The sequence below is a fragment of the Glandiceps talaboti genome, chromosome 16 (assembly GCF_964340395.1).
Source record: "Glandiceps talaboti chromosome 16, keGlaTala1.1, whole genome shotgun sequence".
Classification (NCBI taxonomy): domain Eukaryota; kingdom Metazoa; phylum Hemichordata; class Enteropneusta; family Spengelidae; genus Glandiceps; species Glandiceps talaboti.
In genome coordinates, this window is record NC_135564.1 from 14704012 (window position 1) to 14715946 (window position 11935).

Sequence of the window (11935 nt, forward strand, 5' to 3'; positions counted from 1 at the left end):
AGAAAATATGGGTATTTGAATTTCGTTGAACTATGCATTCAGTAAATTACGAGAGGAAATGTTTGAGCCGGATAATACAATTACAATCACGAAACCTGAAACAAAACGTCATCACTGTCGGTAAAAATCTTACTAACTAATTTTATCGTCTGGTTCAGCAAAAATCTTACCAACAGTACTAGATTTTATCGTCTGGTTCAGCAAAAATCTTACCAACAGTACTAGATTTTATACTAGTCTGACTCAACAGAAATCTTACCAACACTAGTGCTACATTTTATCGTCTGGCTTAGACCATTCCATCAGAGATATTTGTTGGGAAGACGATAAGATGTTGCAATGTTAGTAAGATTTTTGTTGAGCAGACGATAAAATGTAGCAATATATGTTACTAAGATTTTTGTCTAGCCAGACGATAAGATGTAGCAATATATGTTAAGTAAGACTTTTGTCTAGCCAGACGATAAGATGTAACAATATATGTTACTAAGATTTTTGTCTAGCCAGACGATAAGATGTAGCAATGTTAGTAAGAGCTGACGATAACATGTATCCGTGTTAGTTAGAATTTTTTCGAGCCAGACGACATATTTCGTGATTTTGATTGTAAGTAAACTGTGAAGGGAAATGTTTGACCAATCTAAGGATTCTAGAGACATGAGTCTAACTCTAACTACTGAACTTGTCGTCGTTGTTGTTGTTGTTGTTGTTGTTGTTGTTGTTGTTGTTGTTGTTGTTGTTTTTATTTTTGTTTGTAATCAATAATATACCTACCCTGTCTTCTATTAACAGCTTGCAACAAATCGGGATCTACTTCATCACCGTCGTATCTTTCCGTTACTTCGTCATTCTCATCGTTCCCGGTTGAAAACGAATTATCCTGTCTTCCTTGGGCGAATCCACATGGACAGGTCCCTAATCCCCAATTCCATGTACTTGGATCCGGTTGTTCCACATACCAATCCAGGCATCGTTTCTTAAAATTGACTGTATACTTTGTATTTTCCTCAAGACGGAAAATCCATCGTCCTAGTTTGTTGGTATTTCCAGGATTTCGATCCGGTCGGTATTTTTGTTCTAAGGTGGAGAGTTCTGAGTGTTGCACGTTTCGTACGTACTGGCGATTATATCGGTCTATTCCATGGTATCCTATGATGACGTTATTATTTTCACGTACATGATAGTTCCAGTTCATATCGCCCTCACGGTAGTTCACTACCACAAAACTATACGTACCATCAGTTGCAAAAGCAGCTTGAAAGGTATTGGTCTATTAATGAGCAGACAAGAAAGACAAACAAATGTTATATTAATTTGGAATGCCTTTTCTCCATTCGCTAGTTGGCAGACTTGCTGAACTTTTGCTTATGCTTCAAATTGTTGAGATGGGCTCGCCACTCTCACTACCTTCTATTCAGTCATGGCAAATATGGAGCATAGGTTGACGCAGCGATATGCATACAAGTGAAATGGCAGTTGTTTATGTTAAGTTAACGTTCAAATTAAACTTAGTGCTCGCTTGTCTGATCAGCTAGAAACGATAGCAAGAATTAGCAATGGGGTTCTTGAACATGCCAATCCTGTACATACATTCATCAACACTTCAACATCGGAGCATAAACGTCCTCCTAACTTAAACAATTAAACTTGTAATTTCGAGTTCACTGTACAAGATCTAAAGTTTTATTGTTCACCTTTAACGTTAGTTATTTTGCATAATGTGTGCTTCGAATTCGAGCGCTTTTCCAATTTTCTATGTCAGGACAAGACGTTGTTGACGTGTACGCATGGATAATGTATATATATGGATGCATAAATATATCCACTTACATTTCTTTTAGTATACGCAACTGGAAAAGTTGCAACCTGATACCATGTTATTAATAGTAACCATTCGGCTTGAAAGTTATCAAAGTTGTTATCTGCATACCACCTTGATGGAAGGCCAGGGTAAGCATCTTTGTTGTTTCGAACTCTTTCGCTCACTGCGTTCAACATAGCAGTAACAGTTTGACCTGGATTGCTGCCAGCAGTCCCGTCGTAAACCTAGTATAAGACAAAGGAAAAGTAGAGAAATCACACAAGTATTTTAAAGTCGGTGTATTTGCAAAATTGTTACAATGAATTGATGCTGCTACTTAAACAAACATAGAATCCAATTGACCCTTGGAGGTTGTGACGTCATCAGCAGGGAAACTTTCCCAAAATTCGTTTTGGCAAAAGTCTTCCAAAATGGCAGTACACAGTTAAGCTGAATATGGCGAGCTTTTTACGGAGACTTCGAACTTTCAGGTTCGTATAATTTTAATATGCCTCATTCACATTTCCTAAAGTCATATACATATCACACCTAGGAAAATTACAATTTTCTGAAAGTGCCAATTACATATGCAAGTATGTTTTGTCTCAGCTAAATGGGGAAAACACACTTGAATCTTGTTTGATTTGACCTTCCATTGAAGGTAGAGTGCGTCTCGTGGACTGAAATTCCAAGTTCTTCAATTAATTCTCTGTAGACTTTGCTATTTGAAAGCTTGTTCCTGTTCCTTGTGAAGTAATATAGAGGGGTTCACCATCTTGATTTCAAGGAAATCGTCAACCTCTTATTTCCCAGAGAGTTAACAAAGTATTTGACGGCCATATTGGATTCTAGAGTGACTAAAAGATTTGTATCATTTTGACCTCCATTTCAAAAATATGTATGATGACCCCCAGAATTTTATTGAACAAAGTAACAGCAAAGATTAAAGAGAGTATTTCCAAGGTGTATTTAACGAAAGAAAGCCTTTTCAAAGCAATTGTAGTGAATGAAATCACTGTCGAAGAATTATGTAGTTTACCACAAACCTGATAATATACTTCACCAACAGTTTGATCAGACATATCAACATCATCCCAAGATACAGCTACCATGGCACCCAATTGTGAACTGTTAAACCCATTGATGTAGGGATTAGGATATGGATATTTGACACCATTTTCATTCACAAACACTAGTAATCCGTTATCGGTAAACTGCAAAGAAAATGTAAGAAACAATCAATACAGCAAATATTTTGTGAAAGATTTTAATCCGTGATGGATATGTTACATAATTACTAATAGCGCAGGGCCCGCAAATATGTTGCATGTATATTTTACCTTCCGAATACTCACTCAGAATTCATTATAATTTACTACACACATCAACCATAACAAAGTGTATAGCTCCTACAACGGTTGTTTGGGTAGCTTTTAGTTTTAATGACTCATTTACATATTTAATGATTTTCAGTAAATAATTTATATCTTCAAAGTGCATATTTCAAACCAGAAATAATTTGATACATACTTCAAACCTAACTAATCGCAAATGTTCTGAAAAGTCCGTTGATGTAGCTTTTAGTTTAGTCATTTGCATAACTACTGATTTTTAGTAATTTGGCTATTAAAAATACACCCTCCAAATGCTGTAAAATATGATACATACAAACATAGCTAATCACACATTTCCTGTAAAGCTTGTTAATGTAGTCGTTTGCATTAATTAAATACGACAACCCAAATTTGTTTATTTGATACTTACATACATATTGTTGTAAAAATCTCCCCAAAATGGAAATCCTGTCCGGTGTCGTATGGTCTGTGACACAAGATCAAATGAAGGTGATGGAGAGGCAGCCTTGTCGTAATTTTGACGGAGCTTGAGATCGCCATGATCAGGACCGTATGGAAACAATATAATCTCTGTTGATGATAAATACTCATTGTCAGATTGAAAATAGAAACATATTTAATAGTCAAATATCACATTACAGATACAGCAGATTATTTTAACACGCAATATCCTATTTGTTAGAATATTGACAGTCGCTTATTTTTTTGTTTTTGAATTTTTCTTTCGTTTGTTTTAATGTATTTACTGAGGAAACTGTACATTGTCAAGTACTATTGTCAGCACCGAAAGCGCAATTTTAATGGCGCAATACCACATTTACTTAATATTCTGATAAAAACAAAACACAGATACCCATCGAATCGGCAGTCTGCAAATCTGTATGAATGACTGCTACCTTGAAACTTTAATTGTTATTTGTCTTTATTCATTGTTATTTCTCATCAGCTGGCAGACCTTCAGCCAATAAGTAGTATATATAACGTTTTTGACAAAGAAGCCAGACTGTCATTTTTATACATCATTTACACTCCTACCGTACAATATTACCTTTGCGAGTATTTCTCTATTTTTGCTGAATCTATTAGTAAAATTTAAATAATACAATGCTAAAATTCTGTGTCGTTGCCTTACAAGATGTAGCAATATAACAAGAGGTGAGTTTCTGGTACTTGCGCAACATATGTGATGTGTTTAAACTGACATTCTTTCACTTACGACCATCGTTCTAGACACACGTTATTAGTAATAATATCAACTTAAATATGTTATTTCACTATTTCTTTGTAACTCACATCAAGTAGAATTTAAGTAGTTGTATGGGTGATGGACTCGCCTATGTATCTTTACCTATTTCCATGGTCCCCCACCAGAGTTAATATATAATTTAAGTAATTATATATATTTGTCATCTTTTTCATAACTTTGGTGAAATAAACATTCATTCATTCATTCATTCATTCATTCATTCATTCACTTCTAACTTACCTTTACAAGTAAAGCCATCGCCTCTATATCCATCATTGCATGTGCATTCATAACCACCATCTACATTTGTGCAATACGCGTTAGTGTCACAGTCATCCACATTGTCCGCACATTCGTTTATGTCTGTATAACCAAGGAGAACGTTTAGTGACATTGAAGTTGAGTCATCCGATCATGGTAACAAAAGATGTCAGAAGGACATTTAATTATTTCTTATTAGGTATTGAAATCAATGTGTTCTTCGCATGATTTTTTCCTATGAGTCAGTCCCTTTATATGATACCATTTTCATTACAGCTACAAATGAAGAAGACTTGGTGTTTCACTCATAAGACATGACATTAATACACACCCTACCCTCAGACAACTTCTAATGCAAAAGAAACAATTACATAGGTGCCATACACAGTGGGGATGTAAAAGAAGTGAAGTTGAAATGTTGATTATCGGTTAGAAAATAAACAATTGCAGCCATTAAAATCATCAAGTCCATGTGTAATGTTTTCATTAGAAGTTTGTTTCTACTGCACTGTGGAAGAATAGCAATGCTTATTAGTGTTCAAAGTGATTGGGCAAATGATCCTGCTGTGTCTGTAGTAAGTGTTAGTCTATGTATAGATATGTGTCAAAAACGCAATGCCCAATGAGTGAAACACTAAGCCTACATCATTTTAGTTATATCTCCCATGACATACAGTGAAATGTTAGTACATGGTCTGAAAATTGATAATAATTATTTGTTAACTGGTTACAACTCTTCTTCTTCTACGGATGTCTACATCACAAAATAATGTAGAATTAATAAATTTGACAATTCTTTATTTAAAATAATAGAATTTTGTATGATGTTTCATTGAAAAGATGGAAAAAATACATACTTTTACAGCTTGAATTTTGCTATCTCTAAAACCTTATACCTGTGCCAAAATTTAGTTGGTCGTTGATTCCCTAAATCAAATGATTTCAGACATCTCTCTTACCTATGCACGTTTCACTGTCGGAATCCAAGCGATATCCATGGTTACATACACAGTAATAACCTCTTGGGTCTTGGGTTCGGTCAACATTCATACAATCATTATTACAGCTGTGAAGGCTTGAATTTTCACATTCATTGATATCTGAGAAAGGGGAAACAGACTTAATCTGCAATGTCGACATTTTTAGCAACGTAATGCACGTGATTTGTATGTATGTATGTATGTATGTATGTATGTATGTATGTATGTATGTATGTATGTATGTATGTATGTATGTATGTATGTATGTGTGTGTGTGTATGTATGTATGTATGTATGTATGTGTGTGTGTCTGTATGTATGTATGTATGTATGTATGTATGTATGTATGTATGTATATATGTATGCATGTATGTATGTATGTATGTATGTATGTATGTATGTGTGTGTGTCTGTATGTATGTATGTGTGTATGTATGTATGTATGTATGTATGTATGTATGTATGTATGTATGTATGTATGTATGTGTGTGTATGTATGTATTTTTAATACGCATGCATGCATATGTATATGTATGTATGTATGTATGTATGTATTTATTTATTCATTTATTTATTTATTTATTTATATATTAATTTATTCATTCATTCATTTATTCATTATTTATTTATTTATTTATTTATTTATTTATTTATTTTTATTTATTTTTTTTATTTATGTCTACATTATGTGCTTACGATATTTTAGCTATTCTGACAACACTCTTGTATCGAACTTATTTGTAAAGAAACGTTTTGCTGGAAGATACCTCTAGATTGGAACGAAATAACATATCATAGCCATGGCAGTACGTACTTTTTTTTCAGATTTGACAGATACATCGTCGTAATTCCAGAACGAAAAATCAGCTTAGAGTCGTTAAACGCAATTATCATGTCAAAAAGTTGAGATGAATAACAGTCACATTGACTTGAAAAAAAAGAAACCAAATTCATGGTTCATCAAGTGCTATTAGGTTGACATATGCCTATACGAAGTAACATTCAAAAACTCACCAAGGTCACAGTTCACACCGGTCCAGCCTTCATCGCAGTCACATTCGTACATGTTTTCAAGATTATTACAATCTCCATAAGAACAAGGGTTGGGGGCACATTCATCTATATCTGTGCAAATAGATAACACAAAATGTCAAAGGTCAAGCATGCTGTAGGGACGAATCATGATACGAGTGAACTTGAATGTACGAATTATTTACTAAATCTCATCACATCTTAGGTGCCTGATGATGCCTCTTACTGATAACGAAAATCATTGAAAAAGTAAAAGAACAGTTATTTCAGAACAGCATTTCCAAAATATTGTTGAATCCACCACTTTGTGATAATTTACATCATTCTAATCAAGACTACACAAAATAGACCAATTCACAAAAATCCACTTCTGCATAGAACGGAAACTTCAATGATGATAACCTGCACCGCGAGTTCTTAACGAATCATTTGACCAAAAATGTTCACCAGCGAACTAGGTCAGCTGATCATACCGCCACCTAGTGGTCAGATGTAACTACAGAATGTGTCATTCTGATGAGGCTCACCGACCAAGACAGAACGGGAGCCCATCGTTAAACTCCTTTGAACTGCTTGTGCGTTGTAACCTTCGTTGTCAACTAGTCACTTGTTTGTCCAAGATTTGCAGGCATTTTGATATAAAATCTGCCATTATGCAAATTATCAAATTTGCTATGTTTACATAATATGTCGATTTGAATATTTACCTTCATGACAGTTACTACCTGTCCATCCAGGAGTGCAATGACATGTATAGCTCGCTTTACCATCTGTACAAGAGGCACCATTCTGACACGGTTGACTCCCACATTCGTCGATTTCTATAATTGGAGAATTTAAATAAAATTACTTAAGTATTTTGTAGACGGATATTAAAATTAATTCTAGTTTGTAATTTTATAAACTCAACCACTTGATTTACAAAAACAAAACGTGAGGGAATATAAAACTTACCCTGATCACAGTTAGTCCCTTCATAGCCCTTCCAGCAAACACAGTTGTAAGCATTGACTAAATCCGTACAGTCGCCATATTGACATGGGTATGATTCACATTCATTTATTTCTGCAAAGTTAATGGCATTTTGTTACATTTCATTACTTTATTAACATTAAATGATATGACATACAAATGACATGACATTCAAATGACATACCAATGACACGAAATGATATGACATACCAATGACATGATATTCAAATGACATACCAATGACATGAAATGATATGACATACAAATGACATGACATTCAAATGACATACCAATGACATGAAATGATATGACATACAAATGACATGACATTCAAATGACATACCAATGATATGAAATGATATGACATACCAATGACCCACCCATGACGACATGACATGACACACAATGACATTCCCATTGTAAACTGCTTTAAGTGTACATTTGTGATACCTAATACAATAACTAATTAGAACTCACCTTTGTTACATGTTAACCCAGTATATCCTGGAAAACATGTGCAATTGAAAGCGTTCTCTAAATTATTGCAGGTGCCATTTACACACGGGTTAACTTTGGGATGGCATTCATCAATATCTATATAAAGAAACAATAAAACATATTGGTCAATTGTTACACAGTATTTCAAATCAAACTATAAATTCACAATTTTACAATTTGTCAAGATCTACATTTCTTAAAAACAGCGATCAAAGATGTGCTTTTTTAATATATATGTCATGTTACTCAAAAAACGATGTTAAAATATTTCAATATATTTCAGCAAAGACATGTTTATAATTTTATTTGAATTTAAGAATTGCAGATATTCCAATGTGTATTTTAGAACCAGTCTAGATTCTGTGTTTGCAACAATTTTAGAATTAGGATAAAAAAATACGAATTTTCGTCTGTGATTGGTTCCTGTGAATTCAAGTGAAAGAAATATCAACATTATACCAATGAATGTATTGTTTTGTTTATTTATTTGTCTGTCTGTCTGTCTGTCTGTCTGTCTGTCTGTCTGTCTGTCTGTCTGTCTGTCTGTCTGTCTGTCTGTCTGTTTGTTTGTTTGTTTGTTTGTTTACTGAGTTTCAAGGTTCACTGTCTTACCAGTACATGTCTTCCCATCATCCTCTCTGAGAAAACCATGTCTGCATCGACATTCATAATACCCAGGTTTATTGTAGCAAAAATGTGAACATCCGTGAAGACCATTTGAACATTCATCCTCGTCTGCTCAAAAAGATGGATCAATAAATATAGAATATGAAAAAACATTGATGACAAATTCTGTAAAGATAAGTTAGTAATAAAATGAACAACTTGTACAATCTAAATATTGACAGATAATTCCCATACTTAGCTCATTAACGTCAAACTAGTGTATGGATCCTGTTCAAGACAGTTGTGTGATCTGAGTAGTTATATAGTGTATCAACAATTTCATTAGCCATTTATTTCGACTCGATTCCTAATACAGTGTGCAGATTATATCAAAAACCTCATACATACCTACACATAAATCGTCAAAGTAACTGTCCAATTTGTATCCATTTGCACAAATACACCTTTGCACATCATCGATAACTTTGCACGACCCGGATTCACACTTCTTAATGCACTCGGGGCGGCCAGCTGTGAGGAGAAAAAAAATATATACATACTAATTTTAGACGGTTGTGTTTAAGATTTTGCCTATTATCCGTCTATAAAGTTGTCTTGTCAGTCAGTCAGTCAGTCAGTCAGTCAGTCAGTCAGTCAGCCACAGTCATCTTTCCAATTATTTAAGCTATATAACCTTGTGTTTGTTAATCATAAAGATTAGCATCAGTTCATTTGAATATTTCAACATCTCGTAACACGCTAATATTTTAAGCCATGCCTCATAGCAAACCTTTAAGACCGAAATATATAACAGATGAATGAAGACATAATAGCTAGCCATTTTATCTAAATAGTGTATCTCGTTTTTCTTCCTTTAGTTTTGTTCTTGTTGTGAAAATATCCAGTATGTATGTATGTATGTATGTATGTATGTATGTATGTATGTATGTATGTATGTGTGTGTGTGAGTCATTGAAATCAAACATTAAAATAGGAATGTTTTGCGAACATAGCTCTATATTGTGACGTAATCGCCATTTTCTGAGTCCATCATTTCACGATATCATCTTAATATAATATAATATGATAAACTTTATAAACTCGCTATACATCTTACCCGTAGAACAGTTTTGTCCTTGGTATCCAGGCAAACATGTACAGGAATAACCATCTTTTTTGTTGTTACACGTTGCGCCATTTTTGCACGGTTGACGAAGACACCAATTTATGTCTGAAAAAAGAAGGTATGTATATTTATGTCTTGATATGGTTACATTGTGACAAGCAATAAAAGAAGGCAGTTTGTCGCATGGCATGACGTGACATGACATGACGTAACATGACATGCATAACATGACGTTGGAAATGTTATTTGCTTCATAAAGATTAGCTTTCAACCTAATGACCTGGCCAACCTCGAAAAATGAAAATGAAAGCGTTTAAAATATGGTTCAATATTTTCCTCCTTCTGTATGCCTTAGGTTTATTACGATTATAGACTTATGCCAAATCCTTGTAAACAACTAACTTGAAGTTCGCGGTCAGTGTTTCTCGCCATTAGCTGTTAAGATACTACAAGTTCCTGATTTTATATCATGGCAACGCTATAAAACCATGATCGATGACTGCAAGTGTTAGGTATACAATCGACATAACTTACTAGCTGATACAATAAATCGCATTCATGTAGCAATATATTGCACAGACAAACATTTTAACAGCTGCATATATTTTCTCCTCTTATTCTATATTCTTCGTTCATACTGATTCTTTCGTTTTTACCTATTTCACAGTTTCTTCCTGCCCATCCAATTTCACAGACACATCTGTAAGTGACTCCTTCAGGAATACATGTGCCGTTATTCTGGCAAGGATCGCTAAGACAGGGATCTGCAAAAATAATGGTTGTTATATTGTTTGTTTTCTATCATGTCGATATACCCCGATGGAAATTCACCGACATCTGGCTCCTTTAAAATATTATATTATGTTGTATTATGTTATGTTATATAATATAATCTATGGTATATGATATGATATGATATGATATGATATGATATGATATGATATGATATCATATCATATCATATATCATATCAGATCATATCATATATCATCATATCATATGATATCATATCATATCATATATCATCACATCATATATCATATCATATCATATGATGACATATATGACATGACATGACATGACATAATATAATATAATATAATATAATATAATATAATATAATATAATATAATATAATATAATATAACATAAAATAACATAATATAATATAATATAATAACTATATAATATAATATAATATAATATAATATAATATAATATAATATAATATAATATAATATAATATAATATAATATTAGGGAGTATATCCGGCACTAATTTGTATATGTTTTTTAAAACTATTTTTTTTACATTTCAAAACAATAGTAATAACAATATTACGTTTGGAAATATATAAGGATTTAGATCAATAAACGCAAGCTTTGGGTTACTATATCGGATCAAAGACAAACGCACCTGACTAAGTAATCCCTTGACAAAGATTTTGAAAACATCTATAATATCATGTTACACTAAAAATGGGCATTACTTTATTAAGTTGTTCTATCGGTTGTTTTTTCTCAACACCATCAACAGTTAGTGCACAGTCCTAACTAATACTTGAAATACGACTTTATTTTAAAAGAATAATTACTACATTACCAGATGACACAGTAGTAGTTATTCCTTGCGTGGTCGTCCCTGCTGTGGTAGTTGTTTCATCCTGAACTGTGGTAGGAGCTAAACATTAAAATACAACCAGAATGATTTTTTTTCAGTACAAAACGTTTGGCTGGATATTGTGTGTCAATTGTGCACACACACACACACACACACACAGGAACAAACGAATGCATGCGACACACACACATACATACATACATACATACATACATACATACATACATGCATGCATGCATGCATGCATGCACGCACACGCACGCACGCACACACACACACACACACACACATACATACATACATACATACATACATACATACATACATACATACATACATACATACATGCGAGTGTTGTAAACCGTTGAATATTGGATTGGGTATTTAGCCAGTGGTAATCCGACCTCAGGTAGCTGATACAAAGATAAAACACCTTCG

The 11935-nt window shown here is 33.5% G+C and overlaps 1 protein-coding gene across 1 annotated transcript in view; it reads right to left on the reverse strand.

The window, feature by feature from the left end:
• Positions 1-11935, reverse strand: part of LOC144447150 (uncharacterized) — a 56210-nt gene that overhangs the window by 25761 nt on the left and 18514 nt on the right. Inside the window, exons 4-18 of the mRNA XM_078137055.1 lie at positions 11480-11557; positions 10534-10641; positions 9869-9982; positions 9160-9282; positions 8758-8880; positions 8125-8241; positions 7630-7740; positions 7383-7496; positions 6658-6768; positions 5623-5763; positions 4643-4765; positions 3566-3726; positions 2848-3015; positions 1831-2046; positions 775-1270 (exon numbers count right to left, since the gene is read on the reverse strand). Of these exons, the coding sequence (XP_077993181.1) occupies positions 775-1270; positions 1831-2046; positions 2848-3015; positions 3566-3726; positions 4643-4765; positions 5623-5763; positions 6658-6768; positions 7383-7496; positions 7630-7740; positions 8125-8241; positions 8758-8880; positions 9160-9282; positions 9869-9982; positions 10534-10641; positions 11480-11557 (2304 nt within the window). The remainder of the gene's footprint in view (positions 1-774; positions 1271-1830; positions 2047-2847; positions 3016-3565; positions 3727-4642; positions 4766-5622; positions 5764-6657; positions 6769-7382; positions 7497-7629; positions 7741-8124; positions 8242-8757; positions 8881-9159; positions 9283-9868; positions 9983-10533; positions 10642-11479; positions 11558-11935) is intronic.